This window comes from Fukomys damarensis, unplaced genomic scaffold, assembly GCF_012274545.1.
Source record: "Fukomys damarensis isolate Sample0158 unplaced genomic scaffold, DMR_v1.0_HiC HiC_scaffold_15, whole genome shotgun sequence".
In the NCBI taxonomy this organism is placed as follows: domain Eukaryota; kingdom Metazoa; phylum Chordata; class Mammalia; order Rodentia; family Bathyergidae; genus Fukomys; species Fukomys damarensis.
In genome coordinates this window covers 3,971,941-3,996,481 of record NW_022900927.1, presented here as the reverse complement: position 1 = coordinate 3,996,481, position 24,541 = coordinate 3,971,941, and the positions used below count along the sequence as shown (strand labels likewise).

Sequence of the window (24,541 nt, the reverse complement as noted above, 5' to 3'; positions counted from 1 at the left end):
GCGGGAATTGAACCAGAGCCTTCACAATGAGCTTCATCATTGGTGTAACTTTTTTTTAATTTTTATTTTGAGACAGGGTCTGGTTAAATCGCTAAATTCCCCACGCTGGGCTTCAGCTTGTAATCCTTGTGCCTCAGTCTCCCAGAACACTGGGATTATAAAAGTGTGTCACCACACCCAGCTCAAAACATGATACTTTTTTTTTTTTAGATTAGTCATATTTTAATGCTCAATAGTTGTAGGTAATAACTCACCCCTTTGTTAGATGTATGGGATAGGAGCTTAGAGGTAGTGAAAATTGTGACTAGACGCAAGACTTTGTATTGTTTTGGGATTTATACACTATTACTTATGTCAGAGCCTGTGCCACCGTTAAAGCATGATACTTTTTTTTTGGTACTGGTGATCGAAATAGGGACCTTGTGTTTGCAAGGCAGGCAGTGAAATCACTAAGCTAAATCCCCGGCCCAAAACATGATACTTTCAAAAATTATTTCTTATTCACACTACTTTATGGTAAAAAAATTTCATATTAAATGTTCCTAAAAGCAAATAATTTGTGCTGCAGATGGTTTTTATTTTCCTGACATCTACATTATACAACTCTAATTACTAACTCTTCCTCATCACTGAAGTATGTGTTCTTCTTTATCCTCAGTGCCGTGAATCCTTGAGGTTGCGGGCGCCCCTTCTCTGTGTTTCCGTTGTTCAATCTTGCCTTGCTGGGATATGATGGCTTGGCTGAGACTGTCATGGGCGGGGTCTTCCCCTTTGTCTTCACTTTCTGCTATGTCCTCAATTTCTTCTAGTTCAGCAGTTTTCTCTTCTTTTATTCTTCTCTGGAAGCTCATGTTCTCCAAGCTTATTTTTCGGACAGGCATAACTTAAGTGTCCACTTTCCCCACATTCATTAAAGCTTTGATTTATTAAAGTAGTTTCACTTTCAGATGAATTCAGCTGCTCTCCAATTGTCAGTAGCAATGCTTACCTCCGTTACTCTACCATACGACTGTTTGTTGTTTATGGCTCTGGTACAGTTTTGTACAGAGTCTTTATCCAAAACTAGTATAAATTCATCCCCTTACTCTTCCTCGTATCTTTGTCTTTCATTATAGTAACCTTTACAACTTTGCCATGCTTGGAAAATATCCAGTATAAGTCATTTGTTTGTCAGGGAGAAGGGCAAGTTGGACACATATACTGTTCTCCTGATTGGTGCCAAGACACCACTCATTTCCTCAGGGACAGTGGCCCTGGTGCAGGGGGGATTCAACCCCAACTTTTCCTCACCCCTAGCAGCGGCCTGGGCATTCTGCACCCAGGGTGTGTGTCAGGGGCTGGCACAGAGGATCATGGCAAGATACAGTTTTTCTATAAAATGGAGTACTGCTCAGCCATAAAGAATGAGAAACTAGAGTCATTTATAGCTAAATGGATGCGTATTGAGGCCATACCCTTAAGTGAAATAAATAGGACACATATGTGTAAATACCGAGTAATTTTTCTGGTATGAAAAAGTAAAAGTGTAAATAAGGTTCAAATTGTATAATTCATAATGTGAAATAGGAAGAAAAGGGCTAAAGGAGTCGGGGAAGTGGGAAAGGTAGGGGAAAGGGAAAAAAATATGAGAAAAGGAAGAAATGGAAACAAAGTCTTTTTAAAAAGGGAAGGGTGGATGGTGGGGGATTTAGCTCAGTGGTGCCGCCGCCTGCCTCACAAGCACAAGGTCCCGCATTCGATCCCCGGTAACAAAAAAAAAAAGGAAGGGTGAAGGGATACCATGGGTGTGGGGAAAAAATAAGAACCAAGATACATCATGTAAAGGTACAAGATCCTAATGATGAATGTAACTGTACTGTATACCTAAAAAGTACCAGTGAACTTAATGGGGGAAAAAAAGCCTGGATTTTATGATATATATATGCTTCTTTGTTTACATATAATACACTGTTAACTCAGATTTAATTAATTCTTCATTCTGAATATCTCCTATGCCTTTCTTCCTCTTTATTCTTTGCCTTTATATTCTAGTATAGATTGTAGGATGAAAGCAAGAACCTTTTGGCTTTCTTTATCAGGTGTGTCTATGATGTAATTCATTTTCAGTAGCATACTTAGAGTAGTTACATTAAAATACTCAAGTACAAACTGGATCATTTGTGGGTCTGCTCATATTGGCTTGGTCTTTCTGTTGAATTTAGTCATAATTTCTTGCCTTTTTGAATGCCTTAGAAATGTAAATGTTGATTGTATGTCACACATTACATATGACAAAAGCATATAGGTAACAGTTTTCCCTCTGGACAGGGATTGAACTTTTTAGGCAGGTAAGTGAAACTACCTTGATTGATTCAATCTAGTTTGTAATTGAGCTGGATCAGAACTGAACAGCCATTTTATTTTATTTGTATTTATTTATTTTTTGGTACCAGGGATTGAACTCCGGTCCTTGCGCTTGCGAGGCAGATGGTGGTGGAACCACTGAGCTAAATCCCCAGCCTTGAACAGCCATTTCAGTCAGTTGCCCTCCAGTGTATCTCTGTCCCTTAGGCATATCCCTCTCAGACTTTGAGTTCAGAGTTTGACAGTTTCCATACTCTCAAAACATCAAGATAATTCAGATTTGGCCAGGAATTTAACTTAGTGGCGCCACTGCCTGCCTTGCAAGCAGAAGGTCCTGAGTTTAATCCCCTGTACACCCCCCAACAAAAAGATATTTTAGATATTCTTCAGAGGTTTGAGAATAGCTTTTAAAAAAATATTAACTGATTGAGCCAGGGTCTCCTCTTGCCCAGGTGGGGCTTAAACTTTCTGTCTCTGTTTCTCTCGTTTGTTTGTTTGTTTGTTTGTTTTTTGAGACAGTTGAGACTGACCTGGAATTCACTATGTAGCCCAGGCTGGTCTCGAACTCACAGCGATCCTCCTGCCTCAGCCTCCTGAGTGCTGGGATTGCAGGTGTGCACTACCATGCCTGGCTAGGGCTTCAACTTTCAATCCTCCTAAAGTAGTAGCCTTCCCATAATGCTAATATTATAGGCATGTGTCACCCTACCAGACAAAGCCACAGAGATTTTACTTTTGATTGGTTCACAGGGTCCTGACTTCCTCCTTAGGACTCAGGAAACATGAGGAAAATCAACTCTGTGTTGAAGACTTCTATAGTTTTTTTTGTTTGTTTTTGTTTTTTATTTTTTGAGACAGGGTCTCACTATGTAGTGAGACTGACCTGGAACTCACTATGTAACCCGGGCTGTTCTCGAATTGACAACGATCCTCCTGCCTCAGCCTCCGGCATGCGCCACCACACCTGGCTATGGTTTCTAATTGATAGTGCCAGTCCTGTGTCTAGTATATACACCATATATCCACACAGGATTGACTCTGCTCTGCTGGTTCTCTGTTGCCCAGAAGAGTCCTCCTGATCCGACCTGGGGAAGCATGCCAGCAAGGAAAGACCTTTCTTTTAGACTTTCAGTCATTTTGTCTTTCAAGCTTCCACTGCTGTCCCACATCTCCAAAAACATGATTTTTGTAATTTAAGCTTTTTAGTTTTTACCGTGGGAGCTCTTGCTTATGATTTTCCACATCCTACTGAAGAATATAATACTATTCAAACCACCCAGGCAGTTCTCATTTGTAGCTCAGCAAAATTGCTGTTAGTATTTATCAGGTATTACTTGTGAATGGGCGAGTCTTAGATGTTATATCTATTAATTTAACTTACTTGGGACAAGATAGTTTCTTAAGAGTTTTGACATACTCATAAGAATAGTCTGCTGAAAATGAGGAATAATTTAGGCTATAGCCTTTTAGTTACGCAAAGATTTCTGATTTTCAGGTTATTAAGTAACATCTTTAGACTGATACTAATATGTTCTTTTATGTTGAAATGTGAGTTTAAAGTTCACTGACGTCATGCCCCACCCCCAATAAATAATTGCCACCTGTTTACATTGTAACCTTGAAGCTACTATATTTTAATACAGTTTAAATTACAGGCATTTCTATCTACTCTTTGTCAGGTACAAGGCTTTTTGAAACATTGGACAAAAATGAAAGACATATTCTGCTGAGAGACACAAAACAATAAAATACATAAGCAGCTTAGCATGTTGGGTGAGAACTGCTATGGAAAAAGTTAAATAGAATAGTTTAAAAAAGGGAGACGGAAGCTGGGCATGGTGGTGCATGCCTGTAATCCCAGCACTCGGGAGGCTGAGGCAGGAGGATCACTGTGAGTTCAGACCAGCCTGGCTGCACAGTGAGTTCCAGGTCAGTCTCACTACATAGTGAGACCCTGTCTCAAAAAGGTGGGGGGGGGCACAGAGTGCCTGTGTGGTTGCAGTTTTAAAATGAGGTGGTTGAATTAGGTCTCTTTGAGAAGGAATCTTTTAAGCACTTCTAGTTATTTATAGACAACCTGCTTCAATGAATACTTGATATGAATTAAAAGGCAAGAATTCGATTTTTAGTTTGTTAAAAAAAATTTTAGATGTAAGCTCAAAATGCTTGTATCTCAAAAAAATTGTCTCAATTTTAAATGCATATTTTAAATTGTAAAAGCTTGCTTATAAGAAATGTAAACATTTTTGAATTAAAAAATCTTAGCCCTAGCATAGTGGTACACATTTATAATCATGACACTGTGGGGCAGGAGGGATCACAGGTTCAAGAACAGCCTGGTCAGCTTAGTGACTTGGACGTATCCTGGCTCAGACTACAAAATAAAAATCTAGACACATTCAGCCCGCTGATCTTTGACAAAGGTGCCAAAATACACACTGGAGCAAAGAGAGCCAACCTCTTTTAACAAATAGTGCTGGGAAAGCTTGCTCTCCACAGGCAGAAGATTGAATCTTTACCCACATCACTGCCATATGCTAAACTAAAATCATGTGGTTCAAAGATCTAAACATTAAAACAAGCACTTAACCTGCTGGAAGATAATATAGGTAACCCTCTTGAAATCATAGGCATAGGCAAGACCTTTCTGAACAGAACACAAGTTGCATAACAAATAACATTTAAGGGGCCAGGGATTTAGCTCAGCAGTTTGGTGGCCTGCCTTGCAAGTGCAAGGACCCAAGTTCAATCAAAAAATACCAAAAAAATACAAATAGCATTTAAGAATCAAGCGCCCGGGCTGGGGTTTTAGCTCAGTGGTGCCACCACTTGCCTTACAAGCACAGGGATCCAAGTTCAATCCCTGGTACCAGGAAAAAAAAACAAAAAACAACAAATTATATCAAATTGCAAATATTCTGCATAGCAAAGGAAACTGCCGTTTTTTTCCATATGTGTATTCTAACACTGATGGTAAAGTGTTTACAAAATGGAATACTGCGTGTAATTATATGTAACCTGCTATTTACTACTAAGCCTCCTTCCATAGCAGTGTAATTCCATAAAGTTCTTTGTCAAAAACTTTGGGCCAGATACATTTGGAGAGTTAGACCTTTTCTGAAAGTTTTCCCAGAGTATTTCACGTTGGTACCTTTCAAGTTGAGCTCTTAACTGCATTTTTCAAAGTTAAACATATTATTTGTAATAGCATAATTTTGTTGCTCTGAACATAGTGATAAAAATAAGGCACAGGGCCAGGGATTTAGCTCAGTAGCACTGTGCCTGCCTCACAAGTACTAGGAATCTCTCTGAGAATCACAATACAACATACTGTGTACTGATTCCCCCATACCAAAAGGGGGGCGCAATTTCTTGAGATAATTTTTTAAGAATTTCTTGTTATATTGCTTTTTTTATTTCTTTCAGAGAAAATTTATCAAAGGACCTCTACTTGATATCCCAAATGGATAGTGATCAGTTTGTCCCAATATGGACAGTTGCCAACATGGAAGAAATAAAAAAGTTGACTACAGATCTCGATCTAATTCTTGAAGTGTTGAGATGTATGTAAATAATACACCTTTTAACTTGTGTTTGAATTTTAAGAATTTAAATATTTTCTGGATTTCTGATTATTTAAGGGGTCATTTTGATGGTTCTGTTTTGTTCCCACTATTTTATTTTACCTGGCTGCCAGACACTATGTGTGTGTTCAGCTTCTCTATCAATTCTGTTCTTCGGTTGTTAACTTTAATGTTCAGTTAGCAAGCATATGTAAGAGTGTCATCCTTGTATCTATCTGCTGCAGTCTGTTTCATATTTGAACCTAAGAAAGAAAACAGTTTATTCCACAGCTGAGACATGCCTATACACAATTAAAGTATCAGCTTCATAAGTTAATACTAATCTTAAACTGATTTCACAGCCTATGAGTTATGACCACAATTTGACAAGCACTCCTCTGAAGTTTGGTAAATAAATATTTCTTGTTGGGAGCAGTGGTGCATGCCTGTAATCCTAGATTACAGGCTGATGGAAGAGAATCACAAGTTCAAGCCCAGCTTGGGCAGTTTAGCAATTTAGAGAGACCTTGTCTCTAAAAAATTAAAGTGGGGTGGAGGCCCTGTGTTCAGTCTCTAGTACTGCAGATAATATTTCTCTTCTTTCTTTCCTTCCTTCCTTTTGGTTTTTTTGAGACGGGGTCTCACTATGTAGTTGAGACTGACCTGGAACTCACTATGTAGCTCAGGCTGGTCTCAAACTCACAGCAATGCTCCTGCCTCAGCCTCCTGAGTGCTGTGATTACAGGCATGCGCCACCACAACCAGCTCCAAAAATTATATTTCTTGATTGAGGTCCTAAGAATTTTTAGTGCTGTTTGCATCTTGTATTACTATTTCTTGGCAACCTCTCAAGGGGTTTATTAAACTACTGGAGATCTTTACTTTTATATGAAGTTTGTTCAAAATGCTTAAAAGTTAAATATATAGCAATAGATTTATAAGGGAGTTTGTATAGACATCATTTCTTAAAAATGTCACAGTCTTGTCTACAAAGAAAATTGGCAGAGACAAGCAAAATACCTCCTCTGGTTTAGTTTGGAACCTTGCACTCATACCAACCCTTTATTCTTTCGCTGCTGTTTAAAATTGTTTACCTGCTTAGAGAAGTGTGGCATATTGTGGCACTGGAGGAACTAGAAATAGAAGTGTTGGCTATGAGGAAGTATCTTTTCCCACTATTTCCTCAAAAATCAGCATCCAAAAAATGACTTGGATTTTTGAAGTAGTAAAAGTATAAAAGTAAATCTTTTATGACACTATTAAAGTTGCTACCTATCACTTTTTTGTTTGTTTGTTTGTTTTTGTTTTTTTGAGACAGGGTCTCACTACGTAGTTGAGACTGACCTGGAACTCACTGTGTAGCTCAAGCTGATCTTGAACTCACAGTGATCCTCCTGCCTCAGCCTCCTGAGTGCTGGGATTACAGGTGTGGGCCACCATGCCAGGCTTACCTATCACTTTTAAATGAGACTCTTCTTTTTCAAATTTTAGCATCTCCAATGGTACAAGTTGATGAGAGGGGTGAGAAAGTGAGACCGAGTCATAAACGTTGTATTGTGATTCTCAGAGAGATTCCTGAAACAACACCAGTAGAGGTAAATAATTACTGTTAAAGTGAAATGTTCTTCATAACTGTTTAAATTGGAGGAGTTACACAAGCAAAGTATAGCTCTGACTTCATATCAGTTACTGTGAGTAGGATAAATTGTATTGTTTTGTTCTGAAATATTAGAACAGTACAGAGGGGGGAAAAGAATTTTTTGTTCTTAGAAGGGTAGACTAGATGGTGTGGTAAAACTAATTATAAACTTATTGGTTTGACTGGCAGTTAAAATATAAAGATTTTTGAGGGATTCATCTGGAAGGCTAATTTTTTTTAAAGATTAATGAAAACAAAACTAACCTGATTAGCAAAATAAAGCAAATGTACATTCGTAAAGATGGCTTAGTACATGCTTAAGAGTAAAGTAATAATTTAATGAAATAATCCAGAAACAGACTCATATGTTTATATGTAATGATACTTAATAATTAGATTCTGCCAGATAGTGCTTGCTTTATAGTTTACAGTCATTTAAAGGCAAACTTTTTATTATCTGTTTACAGCTAAAGAATCTGAGCCTTTGGATGGTTAAATAACTTTGTCCAAGGGTAAATGACAGAGTCTGAATTTAAACTTGATCTCTCCAATTCTAAAAGCTATCTTTATTTATTTTTGGTGCCAGGAATCAAACTCAGGACCTCACCTTTGCCAGGCAGGTGCAGTGAGCTAAATCCACAGCTGTTAAGCCTGCTTTTCTTAACCACTGTGCCTCAGAGCTTTGCTCTGAATTGCCATGTTAAGGTATTATAAATTTTAAAAGTTAGAATTTCTCAATAATTGATTTATTATAATTTAATAGCCATTTCGAAAAGAATTTTTTGTTACTTGCCAGATGACAAATAGGATGCCTTAGTTAATCATTTTGCCCACAGTCATTCAGCATTAAATCTCTGAATAAAAATTTTCTAAATTTAGAATCAATGAGAGAAATTAGAAAAGAAATTGCCTCAAGATGTTGGATTTTGAACTGCATATCAAAAGTAACTCAGGGCCGGGTGTGGTGGCACACGCCTGTAATACCAGCACTTTTGGGAGGCTGAGGCAGGAGGATTGCTGTGAGTTGGAGACCAGCCTGGGCTACATAGTGAATTCCAAGTCAGTCTCAACTGCATAGTGAGACCCTGTCTCAAAAAAACACAAACAAAAAAAAAACCAAAAAAAGTAACCCAGGACCTTTGCACTGAACTACATCCCCAGTTTTTTAATTTTTTATTTCTAGCTAAGTTACTATATTTCCATGCTGGGCTCAATTTGTAATCCTCTTGCCTCAGCCTCCCAGAGTGTTGGGATTATAGGCACGCAACACCACACCCAGCTTTTTGGGTTGGTGGGGGGGTGACTTTGTTTGTTTGTTTGTTTGTTTTTAATAATGGTAGACCAGGCAGGAAATGGACAGATTTTAGTATAAGGGAAATTTAGCTTGCCACCAGAAAGTGACAGACTTTTGCTGATCATAAAATAAGGGTCCATCCCTAAATTAAACAAAACATTGCTGGGGATTTAACTCAGTGATTCCACTGCCTGCCTCGCAAGCACAAGGTCCCGAGTTTGATCCCTGGTACCTAATAAAAACAAAATTTATGCGGTTTTGTTTCAGAATAATAAACAGTTAAATGAGGAAATAGAAAAGGAATAAAAGACGAAGAGATACTAAGCCTTACCAGTAAACAAAAACAAAAAAAATGCCCATTATTGATTTTTGTAAGAGTTGACTACAAATTTCTTTTTTAGGAGGTGAAAGCTTTGTTCAAAAATGAAAACTGCCCCAAAGTGATAAGCTGTGAGTTTGCGCACAATAGCAACTGGTACATCACCTTCCAGACAGATACTGATGCACAACAGGTGAGATTTTTCTTCTGAAACAAGTTCTAATGGTAAAAGAAATCAGTATATTTCAATTAAGAAAATGTTTGCTTACTCCAGTGGTATAAGGAGTCGTGAACGCATTGGTTACCTTTTGGCTTTTGTTTAATAGGTTTCCTGTTTGATCATCTTCATAAAGCTTTCTCAGTTTCAATTTAAGAACATTTTGTTTCCTGTCAATAAAAAAGTTTTAATATACATAGTTAAAATTAATATGGCAATTGAACCACACCTGCCTGGCAAGCCCAAGGTTCTGAGTTTGATCTCTGGTAACAACAAAAAAACTAATTTAAAAAAAAAGATATATATATATGGCTATTGAAAACCATGTACTCAATAGTATTTCTAGTAACCAGTGTACACCTGCAATTGCTGTGAGTTCGAGACCAGCCTGGACTACGTAGTGAGTCCCAGGTCAGTCTAAACCACATAGTGAGACCCTGTCTCAAAAAAGAAAAAAAAAAGTTCTTGGGGCTGGGATTTAGCTCAGGGTTTCCACCACCTGCTTCGCAAGTGCAAGGTCCCAAGTTTGATCCCTGGTACGCCCCCAAAAATAGTTCTGGAAGTTTTGACTCTGTTTTATTCTTAATTGTTATATCCTCCTTAAAGGAAACAGAAATACTTTATACTTATGATAGTACCATAAAATAACTCAAGATTTTTGTTGTTCTTTAATTCTTCATTTTAGAAATTTATCTGATTGAATCAGAGTTGCTATAGTGCTATTTTAGGTCTGTTTTGAATCTTGCATATTTTATCTGCAGTAATCCTTATATGTGAACTGCAGCTGAGGATGCCTTAAGTTTTTACTTGTCATTCTTTTATCACTCTAAGAAAGTTTTTGGAAATAATTGCTAGTTCCAGCTTCTTCTGATGAATAAAGACAGCTTTAATAAAATGTCTGTCTGAATGCTAATGAAAGTTCTTTCTGTTTTGTTCACAGGCATTTAAATACTTAAGAGAAGAAGTTAAAACATTTCAGGGCAAGCCAGTCATGGTAAGAAACATTTGTTGTTTGGTAGAGGGCAGTGAAACAAGCATTTTTTATTTTTTGCTGTTTGAGTAAGGAAACACAAACATAATATTTTATAGGCCAATAGTAAAACAAACTTTTTTTTTTTGTACCAGGGATTGAACTTGGGTCCTTGAACTTGAGAGGCAGGCCTCATTACCACTGAGCTAAATGCCTGGCCCCGGCCAATAGTAACTTTAAAGACATTTCTGGCTTGTATGATGTGTTATTTCAGAAAATTAGGTCATAGGTCATTAAAATAGTCTGTATACAGCAGTTCTTCCCAAATAACTATATAAAGTATTTGGTAGTTCACAACCTATGATTCCAGATCTCAAAATGAACAATAGATATAATTTCTTAGTAACACAGGTGAAAAACATTTTTGTACCTTAACCTCATCTCAGTTACCTGCATTTTGACCTTGATATCCAGTCATCTTGGAACTTAGGAATTATCATTGATGATGCTTGTTCACTGTCTTTACATGTCTAATCTGTTCTCAGGTCCCGTGAAATCTACCTTCAAACATCTTTCCATCATTATTGTTCACCATTGATTAGGCTTGAATAATTGGAGTGGCTTCATAATTGCCATTAGAGCTACCATTTAAAACTGTAATAACATGGGTTTTTTGGGTTTTTTCAGGGTGGGGTGCTGGGGATCAAACTCAGGACCTTGTGCTTGCGAGGCAGGTGGAAGCACCACGGAGCTAAATCCCCAGCCCAACGTGTACTTTTTTTTTTAACATACTCCTCATTCTCCATGTGATATAGCTAGTCTCATCATTACTTGAAGTGTAGTGCATTATACTAACTCCTCTCTGTTACGTTATTGTATGTCCTCTCTGTTGTGTTATTGTATGTCAGTTTCTGTTATAGTGCTTTACATGTATTAGCTATTTTATCCTTAAAAGAACATAATGAGAGGGCTGGGGATGTAGCTCAGTGGGGCCCCCGCCTGCCTCATAAGTGCAAGATCTCAAGTTCGATCCCCAGTACCCAAAGAAAAGAGAACAAATGAAGTAGTATTTTGTTTTTCCCTATTTTACTAGTAAATAAGAATAACCTACTTGGTTTCACAAAACTAGTAATGTTATATTTATTAATAGGTATATGTCAGGCACTGTTTTAAAATTTTGACACATTTAAGTCTTGTTGCTGTGTGGGAGGTGGTATTACTAGTGTTTTTTTTGTTGTTGTGGTTATTGTTTTTGTTTTTTGTACCAGGGATTGAACTCAAGATCTTGTGCTTGTGAGGCAGGTGGAGGACACTAGTTTTTATATTACGGATGAGCTGTTTGCTCAGTGTCATTCTGCAGCCTCCCAAACAACTGAGACTGTAGATACCTGCCTCTGCATGTAGCCTTTCTCTGCCTTTGATGCTGTCTTCCGTTACCTCCTCTTCCTATTTTGTGTTATTCTGAGTCATCTAATAACTTCAAGGTTTAATTTTTCAGATTAATTTTTGATATACCTTTTATTAATTTGATATGTAGTATAAGAAATCTAGTTCATTTCTTTCATATATAGATCAGTTGCCTCAGAATATATTTGACTAGTTTGTCCTTTCATAACTTGTGTGCAACACCATGTCTCAGATGTTTCAAGTTTTTTTTGTCCTATTGATCTATACTTTTCTAAACCAATACTATTACTTTAATTATACCGTCGTTTTATAGGATCCTTATTTCCAGATGCACTTGCCTTTCACTTGTTCTTATTTTTCAAGATTATCTTAGCTGTCTTTTTTTTTTTTTTTTTTTTTTTTTTTGTTTTTTTTAAAAATATTTTTTTTTTTTTTTTTTTTTTTTTTTTTTTTTTTTTGGTGGTACTAGGGATTGAATTTGGGTCCTTGTGCTTGAAAGGCAGGCAGCAGAACCACTGGGCTTTGTTCTGTTTTTTCCTTTTATGTACAGGGGGTTGAACTCAGGACCTCACACTTGCGAGGCAGGTGACAGAACCACTGAGCTAAATCCTGGTCCTTGTGGCTATTCCTAAAACCATTACTTTTTCATACACATTTTTTTTAAAAAGTACGCACCCTCATATGAAGGCTGGGAATTTGGCTCAGTGGTGCTGCCACCTGCTTCACAAGCACAAGGACCTGAGTTCGATCCCTGGTACAAAAAAAAAGTTCATACAAATTTCAGAATGTTTGTCATGGTGTCAACAAAACCAAACAAAAACCATGTTTGGAATAATGGAATTGTATTTATTGTTTAAATGATTATAATGGGTACTTTTATCCTGAGTTTATTTACTTTTTTTTGTGAATAATATTTCAGTATTAATGCAGAGCTGCACTCTTTACCTTTTTAAAGTGTCTTAGTTTGACGTCTTTTTTTTTTATGTTCTCCAACCTTGCTGAATTCCTTTATTATATTGAATAGTTTGGCTCTTGTGGATTGTCAGCCTGAGGGGTAATATTGTCTGGAAATAAGCAGTGTATTTCATTATGAAAATCTTTTCTCCCCCCTTTTAAAAAATGATTTCTGGGCCAGGGATTTAGCTCAGTGGTGCTGCTGCCTGCCTTGCAATTGCAAGGTCCTGAGTTTTATACCCGGGACCAAAAAAAACGATTCCTTTGATTGACCATCTTGCAGTATTACTGCCAGAAATTCCTATTTGCGTGAGTGCGTGTGTGTGAGGAATTGAACTCAGGGCCTGTTATTTGGTAGGGCAAGCACTTTACACTGACCTACCTCCCCAGCCCACACATTAACTTATATCGTTCGGTAAAGCAGAACAATTTAACATCTGGAAGTACAGGAGCCAGAGTCAGGAATCCTATGTTCCAGCTGTGGTACTGCTTTCAGCCACCAGCTCTTGGATTTTGAGTAGGTCAAACTACCTGTAAAATTTTGGTTTCCTTACTTACAGTGCACATGCTCATTGCTTCTAAATTCTTGTCATTAAAAAAATGGTGATCTTGGATTAAGGGCGTAGTTTAGGGGTAGAGCACATTTTTTACAGTGTGCAAAGCCTTGCGTTTGATCCCCAGCACCAGAAACAAAACAAAACAATGATCATGGAGAATAAGACCATCAAGTTGATAATATTTGTCCACTTGTTCCCTCATCCACTGATTATTTCACATTGAGGCAATGCTTCATTCTGTTTTAGCAGAGACAGTCTCACTGTGTAGTTCAGGCTGATCTTGAACTCACTATGTAGTCTAGGCTGGCCTTGAAATTGTGGCAATCTTCCTGCCTCAGCCTCCATCACACCTGAATTTCGATAGTAACATCTTCTATCATTTCTCTTCAGTCGAAATCATTAGTATCTCTTACATTTCCCACCAGTGATTAATTCTCTTAATTTTTCTTTATCTGAAAACGTCTTCTTTACCTCATTCTGTCCACCACCCCCACCACCCCCCAACAGGGATTGAACTCAGGACCTTGTGCTTGCCTGGCAGTATGGTGCCACTGAGCTACATCCCCAGCCCTTCACACTCATGTGTTTTGGGTTTTATTGTTTGTTTGTTTGTTTTGTTTTGTTTTGTTTTTTTGAGACAGGGTCTCACTATGTAGTTGAGACTGACCTGAAACTCACTATATTGTCCAGGCTGTCTTGAACTCACAGTGATCCTCCTGCCTTGGCCTCCCAAGTGCTGGGATTACAGGCATGCACCACCATGCCCTGCTCGCACTCATGTTTAATGAGTATTTTTCAGCTACAGATTTCTGAGCTGGCAGCTAAAAATACTTTTCTATCTTTTAAAGATGTCCTGATACTGTTTCTTATGAGATATTCCCATCCATTCACATTTTCATTTTTCCATTAGTATTCCTCAGTGTATATAATGATGTGTCCTTTTCCTTTCTTGCCTGTCAAAATATTTTCTGTTTTTTTGTTTGTTTGTTTGTTTGTTTGTTTGTTTTTGTGCTGGCGATCAAACTCGGGCCCTTGCACTTGCAAGGCAGGCGGCTGAACCATTGAGCCAAATTCCCAGCCCAAAATACTTTGTTTTCTCTTTGGTTTTCAGTAGGTTGAGTGTGGTGTTTTTGTTTTTTGTTTTTTGTTTTTTTTTATATCACCACCACCAGGGATCGAACTCAGGACTTTGTGCTTTCTAGGCAGGTGCAGCACCACTGAGCTAAATCCCTGGCCTTGTTTTTGGCTTTTTGAGACAGGGTGTAGCTATATATTTAAAGCTGGCCTTGAGCTTATTGTGTAGTCCAGACTGGCCTCGAAACCATAGTGATCCTCCTGCCTCCGACCCCCAACTGCTGGAATTATGGGATGTGCTACCATACCTGGCTAGTATTTGCATTCTTATTTTTATTTTTTGTTTGTTTGTTGGTGCCAGGCATTGAACTCAGGACCTTGCTTCTTGCAAGACAGGTGGCAGAACCATTGAGCTAAATCCCTGGCCCTAGTATTCATTTTTAAAAATGACTTCCTGTAGCTGCCAAAATTTCTCCTTAACTTTGGCTTATTTAGACAATAATTTTCCTGTTATCCATGAATATGTTTATAATGCTAAAATCTTTGTTATTTTCTAATATCTGGATCATCTTAAAATCTTTTTCTTTTGGCTGTATTGCGTTATTTGTTTGTTTGTTTGTTTGTTCATTTTGTACCAGGGATCAAACTCGGGTCCTTGAGCTTGTGAGGCAGGCAGCAAGAACCACTGAGTTAAATCCCTGTCCCTGTATCATATTATTTAGTGAAGCTATATGTTAAAGTCAATCTTTTCAAGTTTAGCTATCATTGATTTCTTTTGTTCTCTTTTTCTTTTGTGGTGCTGAGATTTGAACACAGGACCTTGTACATGGTAACAAGTGCTCCACCACTGAACTATATCCTCATTCTAATAATTGATTTATCATTTGATTGGTTATATAGTATGAGGGTGGAAAGGGAGGGGTTTCTGGCCGGTAGCTGTAAGGATCACAAAACATGTCTTCACCCAGGGATTTAGCTCAGTGGTTCTGCCTCCTGCCTCATAAAACATGTCTTGGCTGGGCGTGGTGGTGCATGCCTGTAATTCCAGCACTTGGGAGGCTGAGGCAGAAGGATCGCTGTGAGTTCAAGACCAGCCTGGGCTACATAGTGAGTTCCAGGTCAGTCTCAATTACACAGTGAGACCCTGTCTCAAAAAAAATAAAATAAAATAAAATAAAATCAATCAATCAAACATGTTTTGCTCATTAAAATGGTAATTTTATGCCTTTACATGCATTATTTCATTTGATATTTCCAACTACCTTGATGTGTCATATTACTAATCTAACCCTCTCGCATCTTTATATTACAGTTCTATTACAAAGCAGAAAATTTTTTCTAACAGTGAATATTACAGACTTCATCTTGTAAAAATTCCTTACTCATTACTTCGTATTAACAATAATAGAGACGGGCCTTGTTTAATCATTCTTAAAATATAGCTAAAATATCATTACACTTAAAGTGAACAGTAATTTCTTGAATGTCATCTAATACTCAGTCATTATTCTTATTTTTTTGGTACGCATTCTGTTACTCTCTCCTGAATGTTGGAAGTCAAACCCAGAGCCTTGCTTATGCTAGGCAACTGCTTGACCACCTTTTTCTTTTAAAGATCTAGACACAGAGCTGGGATTTGTTCAGTGGTTCCACTGCCTGCTTTGCAAGCATAAGGACCCAGGATCAATCCTTGGTACCAAAAAAAAAAGAAAAAAATCTAGAGTCTTTCTGTTTTTGTATTTTTTTCTTTTGCAAGAATATTGAGTGAAATGGGCATGTTATTTGTCTTGCAGTTTTTTAGAGAATGCTTTTTCATTTATTTGTGCCCCCCCACCTTCGTTGCCAGAGTTTGGCTGATGCCAGACCCATGGCCTCATACATGCCAGATAAGCACTCTACCACTGAGTTATTATCTGTCCCCTGTATTTCATGCAAATGAGTACCTAGATGTGAAGGTTTGGTCAGATTTGTGTTTGATACCAGGGCAAATAAAGGAGGGAGAAAAAAGTAGCTGCCTCTGATCATTGACTACATCTGTTCATTCATAAAGAATTGCTAAGTGGTGCTGTTTTTGTGTTGTCTTTTTTCCATTTTTCCATGTTGTCCACATCTTCATTGCCCTGAGTTTACAGTTCATATGTGAAATATATGCTGAATGTTTGGTTCTAGCTTCTTTTTGTTTCTTTCTTTGTTTAGTGTTTTGGGATGGAAATATAGCTTATAGAGTGCTTTTATGCTCACCCCTTCCCTAAGTCCCCAGCATTGCCGAAAAGTGACTTTTCATTTAATTTTTGTTTTTGAATACTTAAATATACAGACTGTTTTGGACTCTGAGTTACCACCTGAGTACTTTTGTTACATCCCTGTTACCAATAGTTCCTTAAATTTCCTTGCTTTGTAATGTGAAGAGGGGTGCCAGGCTTTTTTGTGTAGCAACCTTTTCAAAGACTTAAGGTCAAAGGCATAGGGTTGGTTGGTTCTGTGGTGTTCCCAGGTTCTTTTATGGAAACATAGTATTTTTTGGACCACTGGTTAGGCACAAGGAGCTTGTGGCAATTGGTTTTAACACTATTTCTAAGCTATTTCATTAGAACATGCTTTAAAAGTACATATCTAGTGTTTTTTCTCAGTGCTGGGGATTGGACCCTAGCTAAAAGTCCATGATTCTACCACTGAGCTAGCTATTTCCCAGCCCCTATTTATTTTTTAAGAAAAAAAAAAAAACATCGTAAATTTGTACTGATTCTTCCTGTTTAAATTCAGGCCACATGACTTGTTTTTGTTTTTGTTTTTGTTTTCTTAAGTCTTGTGTCTTTGTTTCATGTGAAACTTTTACTGTGCCTATGTAATTACTGATGAGCTCTAATACGTAATTACATGGAAATATCAGAATAACCAAACATACTCATGGCGATGTAATTTTTTTTTGTTTATGATTTTGTTTTTATTATTTGGGGCTTTGGACAAAGGATGAGAAATGTCACCTTGGGGCACCTTTCCCCCTGAAATGTCAGTTCTAATCTTCCTGGGACAAACAGCAATATAATTCTAAAAGCAAATTTAAGAATTCTTGGCTGTGGGGCCAGGGATTTAGCTCAGTGGTTCCCCACCTGCTTTGCAAGCATAAGTACAGAGTTCGATCCCCAGTATCAAAAAAAACAAAAAAGGAATTCTTAGCTGGGCATGGTAGTGCATGAAAGATAGCCAAGAGTTTGAGGTCAGCCTAAACTGCATATTGAGAACCAGTCTCAAAAAAAAAATTCTATCCAGGCATGATTGGTGCACAGCTATAATACCAGTGCTTGGGAGATTGAGGCAGGAAGATTGCTGTGAGTTCAAAGACAGCCTGGGCTACATAGTGAGTTCAAGGCCAGCCTGAACTACGTAGTGAGACTTTGTCTCAACCAAAAAAAAAAAAAAAAATTATTTTTGCATATTTTGTGCCCTCTCTAATTCTAAAGAACATACATTAACAGTTGGTTTTATTGTGTGCCAAAGTCCTTTAGAACTTCTCTTATGCTACTAATTGTATGAACATTTAGATTCCTTTTTTTCCCCTTTCTGGTACCAGAGATTGAACTCAGGACTGTGCTTGAGAGGCAGGTGCAGTTCCCTTGAGCTAAATCCCCATCCCTTGTTTTTAACTTTTACAAATAAATTTTTAAATTTTGTTTTAAATCTGTACATAGTTCCAAAGTACAATACATAAATTACAGTATATTAAATCACTGTTCATATATATAAGTATGTCATCATATTCCCATCTTATTATAACCTTTCTACACAATTTTTTGCCTTGCTTTATCTCTCCCCTTTCTTTTCAGAGTAACAGTGTAGTTTGGAAATCATTCCCTAATAGTATTTAGGATAATACTATTTGGATAGATGTACCATAGTGTATTGTATTTAGTGATTGGTAGGATGCTGGTTTAAAGTGTGTATGTGTGTGTGTGTGTGTGTGTGTGTGTGTGTGTTGAAAGAGGGTTTGTTTCCCTCTGTATTGTGATTAGTTTTAGTGTATAGTTTGATATATTTATTTCTTCCTCACTTTTATTAAGTAATAATTGATAAACATTGTACGCAGTGTATAAAGTGATGTTTGAGTTTTTTTGTTTGTTTGTTTTTCTCAGTACCATGGATTGCCCTCAGGACCTTGTGCTCACAAGGCAGGTGTGGTGCCACTGAGCTAAATCCCCGGCTCTTAAAATGATGTTTTAACATATCTGTATATTGAGAAATGAATAAACCGAACTAATTAACATATCTATGTTGCAGCAGTTTTCTAGTATGCAATATATTGTTGGTTTGGAGGTTGGGGGAAGATCCTGGGGATGGAACTCAGAACCTTGCACTTGCCAGGCAGACAGGCGCCACTGAACTAAAATCCCTTGCTCTTCAATATATTGTTATTAAGTATAGTCATCGTGCAGGCGATTTAGCTCAGTGGTACTGCGCCTGCCTTGCAAGCTCAAGCTCAAGGTCCTAAGTTTGATCCTTGGTACCAAAAAAAAAAAAAAAATAGTCATCACGTGCTACAGTGAATCTCCCAAGCCATTGACCTATCTTACTGGAATTTTGTGCTCTTGGATCAACATATCCCCATTCTCCTCTGTTGCCCAGCCGTGATACCAATGATGGTATTCCACATACAAGTGTGATTCTGCAGTATTTGTTTTATTTCACTTTGTGTAATGTCCTCCTGCTTTGTTCCTATTGTAACGTATGACCAAATTTCCTTTTGTTTTTGTTTTGATGTTTTGAGACAAGGTCTTGATGTATGATTCAGTCTAGCCTTGAATTCACTATGTAGTCCAGGATGGCCCTGAACTCCTAGCAATCCTCTACCTCAGCCTCCCCAGTGCTAGGATTGCACAGGTGCACATAAACACATCTGGCATGATTTCATTTTTAAAAGCTGAATAGTGTGTTTGTAGGTACATGAGAATGTAGATACCTCTTCTTCATACTGATTTCGTTTCCTTTAATGGAATTGCTAAATAATGTGGTAGTCTTTTTCCCTTTTTTAAAGCTATTTTTTATTTTTGGTGGTGCTAGAGATTAAACACAATGCCTCACATAGCTAGTCAGGCACTTTAATACTGGGTTATACCCCCAGCCAAGTACTGCTAATTTTAAATTTTTGAAAAAACTATATGGTTGTCTTTAGTAGGTATACTAACTTATATTCTACCAACAGTGTGCAGAGGTCATTTTTTTTTAACGTTTGCTCAAATGCATAATTGTCTTTTTGATGATAGATATTCTCACAGGTGTGTGGTGCTGGTTTTTTCGAGACAGGGTCTCACTATGTAATTCAGTTTAGCCTCAAACTAATGGTAAGCCTCCTGAGTGCTGGGATTACAGACATGCACCATCATGCCTGATGCTGTCTTTTCATTTTAATTTGCATTTATCTGGTAATTAGTGTTTTTAAGTTTTTCATATACCTCTTTTTTTGTTTGTTTTGTTTTGTATTTTCTGAGACAGGGTCTCACTATGTAGTTGAGACTGTCCTGGAACTCACTATGTAGCCCAGGCTGGTCTCGAACTCTCAGCAATCCTCCTGCCTCAGCCTCCGAGTGCTGCGATTACAGCCGTGCACCACCACGCCCAGCTCATATATCTCTATTTTAATAGCTTCTTGTGAGCAAAGTTTTGTGTGTTTCATATGTTTGTGCTATATGCTCTTTTTTTTTAATTTCTGAACTCTCTTCGTGTCTTGACCCATTTTTCTATAGGATTATTGAGCCTTTTCATGTCTGTTTTTACAATTTATATATTAATGCTATTAGCACTCTTGATGTGATACTGTGATTTTATTATTTTTGACATTTGTGTTTTTACCTTGTTTATTGGGCTTTTCCTATGTACACACTATTAAAGCTTCCATTTTTTTCTTTCTTTGTAATTCCTTTTTTCTTCCCTTTTTATTCATATATGTTTTGTTTTTGTTTTTGTTTGAGACAGAGTCTCACTGATCTGGAACTCACTGTGTAGCTCAGGCTGGTCTCGAACTCACAGCGAACCTCCTGCCTCAGCCTCCCGAGTGCTGGGATTACAGGCGTGTGCCACCATGCCCAGCTCTATATTCCTTCTTTAAATGTCTATTCAAATACTTTGCCTACTTTTTAGTTGGCTTATTTGACTTTTTGTAGAATTATAATAGTTCTTTATATATTCTGGATAAAGAACCCTTATCTAATATATGATTTGCAAATATTTTTGACACTTTAATTTACAAATTGCTTTTATGTCCATTTTCTCAAAATCATAACAGTATCATGGAGTGATTGTATTATGCCACCATGCCCAGCTCTATTCATATATATTTTATTTCTTTTTCTTTTGCTAGGATTGTACAATAAGTAGAAATAGTATAGAATAGTATAAATGTTAAAATGTAAAGTTAATACATTTGTTAAAATATATTTAGTCTCTTATTATTATAATGTTTTCTTCTAGGCAAGGATAAAAGCCATCAATACATTCTTTGCTAAGAATGGTTATCGATTAATGGATTCTGGTTTGTATAGTCAGCCCATTCAAGCTCAAGCACAGTATGCCTCACCAGTCTTTATGCAGCCAGTATATAATCCTCACCAACAGTACTCGGTTTATAGTATTGTGCCTCAGTCTTGGTCTCCAAGTCCTACACCTTACTTTGAAACACCACTGGTAAGTGAAGTCCTCAACAGAATAATATAAAATAACAAAAATTTAAATTCACACTGAAATTTGAAAAAATCTGCTGGAGTAATTCAATTACTGGTACTGGTTATTTTCTGGCTTTCAAATAGTGATACAGGTGTCTAATCCTTCTTACTGTATAGCTTTGGTTTAAGGCTTCAGTTGTTGATTTCTATAATTTTATTCTTTAAACTTTGTGGAATGAATTGAAGAAAACCTAAGTCCTATTTGATTTTAAATATTGAAAGATTGTTCCTTCTCTGAATGAACTGGTGATACATCACTCATGAGTGAAGAGATATATGATGTGAATATTGCAAGAGTGAATTAAGTACAATGTTTTAAATTTTTTTTCCCTTGTGAAAGAAATTGATGCTAGGTTAGCTCATAAATGTTTCTTGTAACCTTCTATATTTTGTCTTTATGTCAGTTTAAACATAAATTTTTCTTCTAGGCTCCTTTCCCCAATGGTCATTTTGTGAATGGCTTTAACTCACCAGGATCTTATAAAACAAATGCTGCTGCTCTGAATATGGGTCGGCCATTCCCAAAAAATCGGTAAGATTAAAATCATAGCTGAAATTTATTTTTTAAAATTCCTGGTGTGTCTTAAGGAAATACTGTTGTTAGCAGCACTTTTTGGCAGACTTAATTAAAAAGTTTTGGTTTTACAAAAATATATGAACAATATAGTCTAGGATTCATAAAGCCACTTTGACCACAGTTGATAATGGATATGAAAAGAATGGGGACTCAGTAATAAAAGAATAGAAAAAATATTTAGCTGCTGTGTTTGTTTTTGCATGGTGACCACCGTCACACTGCAGGGTGTCCTTTTCCTACTTCTGCTTGGCCTAGACTCACTCTGCAGAGCCTGTTTCTTTTCCTACCTGTAATACAACCTTGCACTTGCTAGACAGGCTCCTGGCACCATTGAACTAAATCCCCAGCCCACAATTTAGTTTTTAAATGTTACTTAGTATAGTAAATGAGTAATACTTTGGAGAAGCCTTTGGAGTTAGAAATGTTAAGTACCATGGCAATAAATACTGGGATGTGTATTATACAAGATTTTGAAGAATTGTCTTTTAAAATGATTATTATGAAGTATATACAATAGATAATAACTAACAATATCTCAAGCTCCTAAAAGCTTTTTTTTTCAGTTTTTGTAATATAAGGTAGATATGAGTGTGTATATTTTATAGATAAGGAAATTAAGAAAAATGGTGAAGTATTCCTTCTAAGAACACATAGGTAGTGATATCAGATCCAAGGTTTGAGCCCAGTAGTTTGACTCCAAAAGCTGAACTTAAAGCGTAATTTTTAGAATAAGTTATTAGGGGTCTAGAAATAATAGCTCACAGGTAAAACACTTGTCTAGCCTGCATGAGGCCCTCAATTTGATTACCAGCACTGGGGATAAAATGATTAGGAATCCTAGAAACTATTTCCTGTCAAACAAAAAATAGATCTTTTAGCTAGGCATGGTGGCACACACCTGTAATCCCAGGAGGGAAACTGAGGCAGGTGGATTGCCAAAAGTTTGAGGCCAGCTGGACTCTACATAGTGAGTTCAAGGCCATCCTGAAATGCACAGTGAGACCCTGTCTCAAAAAAAAAATAAAAAGATCTTTTGTGTTTTTTCTTTATAGACCTCACCTGATAATCTCAATATTTAGTATACATTGAGAGCATATGTGACTAGTCAAAGAATAAAAGCATGACACATAAATGGTTTACAGTTAATAGTTTCACATTTATTATTCTTTGCTTGTTTTGTAAGGCTGCTTTTGGTGAGGTTTTCCTTAAAGAGACTTTATGGAAAAAGGAATTTTACAGTGTAAAAAGTATACTTTGTGCATTCTAGCACCACAGCTAAATCCCCAGCCTGAAGCTGTGACTTTTTCATTAAACAGTTAAGTAGAATAGATATCTTTTTTATTAGGTAGACAGATTTTTAATTAAAATACTGATTTTTTTCCCACACTTCTATGCCCAGCAACTTGAGAGAGTAAGATAGGAAAAATGGAAACTTTGAGGGCAGCCTGGGTAACTAGCAAGACCACATCTTTCTCAAACTAAATTGTTTTTGTTTTTAAGACAGAGTGTCACTATGTAGTTCAGGCTGACCTCAAATGTAATGTGATCCTCATGCCTAAGCCTCCTAAATAAATGTGTGCCAACATGCCCAGCATCAAACTAAAGTTGTTTTTTATTTTTTGTTTTGTTTTGTTTTTTGTACCAGGGATCGAACTTGGGTCCTTGTGCTTGAAAGGTAGTCGGCAAGGTAGACCACTGAGCTAAATCCCTGACCTAAAACTAAACTTTTTAGACTGGGGAAATAGCTCTGTAGAAGAGCATTTGTTACCATGTATGGTGGCACACAGCTGTGATCCCAGCACTCAGGAAGCTGAGGCCAGGGGATCACTGAGTTCAATACTGGCCTGAACTACATAGCAAGACCTTGTCTCAGAAAGAAAAAGAAAAAAGGAGCACTTGTTTATAGGTGTAAGGCCCTGGGTTCAATCCCCAGTACTCCAAAAACAAGCAAGTAGTTTGATTAAAAATTACATTAAGCCAAGCATGATGGCCCACACATACAATCTAGCACTCTGGGAAGCTAGGGCAGGAGAATCACAAGTCTAAGCACAGTGTGACAATTTAGCAACTTAACAAGACTTTGTCTCAAAATAAAGGTCTGGCGATGTAGCTCAGTGCAAAGGCCCTGGGTTCAATTCCTAATTCCATAAAAATATAAAAAAATAGATGAGTTCATGGTACTTCCTTTGTCACTGTTACTGTGTGTTGCACCTTCTTAATGAGAAGGGTGAAATTATAAAGCCAGGAATAAGTCATATCACCTTTGCTTATGTGGAGATACATCTGTGGCTTTGCATGTACAGGATAGGTTTAGTATAATTTTGCAATTTTTCCATGTTATATAAAACCATTCCTATACAGTTCTTCTTTTTTTTTTTTTTTTCTTTTTTTTTTTAAATACTGGGGATCGAACTTGGGTCCTTGTGCTTGTGAGAAACTTTCTTGAGAATCTTTGTATTTTTTTATTGCTAATCTTTTTTCTGTGTGTGTACTGGGAATTGAACTCAGGACCTCGCGCTTGCCAGGCAAGCCTGGCATCACTGAGCTAAATCCCCAGTCCACGAGAATCTTTATATTTTTATTTTGCATCTTCTTTCATATATTTAACCAATACTTTACAGGTTGTTATAAATTTTTAAGTATAGAAATAATACATTAATATTTTCCTCTTACAAAAATAGAAGCATTACAAATGAAACTAGCCTGTTGGAGCACCAACCTAATTGCTTCCTTTTCGGTTTTAAGAAGTGATGGCCTTTATGTTTTAAAAAAAAACTGCTTATCATAGTGGAGTGTGGTGATACACATCTGTAATCCCAGCACTTTGAGAGACTTTGGAAGGATCACAACTTCAGTCTGGAGAACTTAATGACTAAGTGAGACCCTGTCTTTTTTTTTTTTTTTTTTCTGGGGT

At 37.1% G+C, this 24,541-nt stretch overlaps 1 protein-coding gene and 1 pseudogene across 6 annotated transcripts in view; one reads left to right on the top strand and one right to left on the bottom strand.

Moving 5' to 3' along the window:
• Positions 1-24,541, top strand: part of Larp4 (La ribonucleoprotein 4) — a 167,994-nt gene that overhangs the window by 127,095 nt on the left and 16,358 nt on the right. For all 6 annotated transcript variants that reach the window (XM_010623676.3, XM_010623675.2, XM_010623674.2 and 3 more), the window contains 6 exons: positions 5,770-5,906; positions 7,398-7,501; positions 9,241-9,351; positions 10,316-10,369; positions 20,800-21,012; positions 21,479-21,582. In XM_010623676.3, coding sequence (XP_010621978.1) covers positions 5,770-5,906; positions 7,398-7,501; positions 9,241-9,351; positions 10,316-10,369; positions 20,800-21,012; positions 21,479-21,582 — 723 coding nt within the window. The remainder of the gene's footprint in view (positions 1-5,769; positions 5,907-7,397; positions 7,502-9,240; positions 9,352-10,315; positions 10,370-20,799; positions 21,013-21,478; positions 21,583-24,541) is intronic.
• Positions 596-1,234, bottom strand: LOC109118058 (annotated as a pseudogene).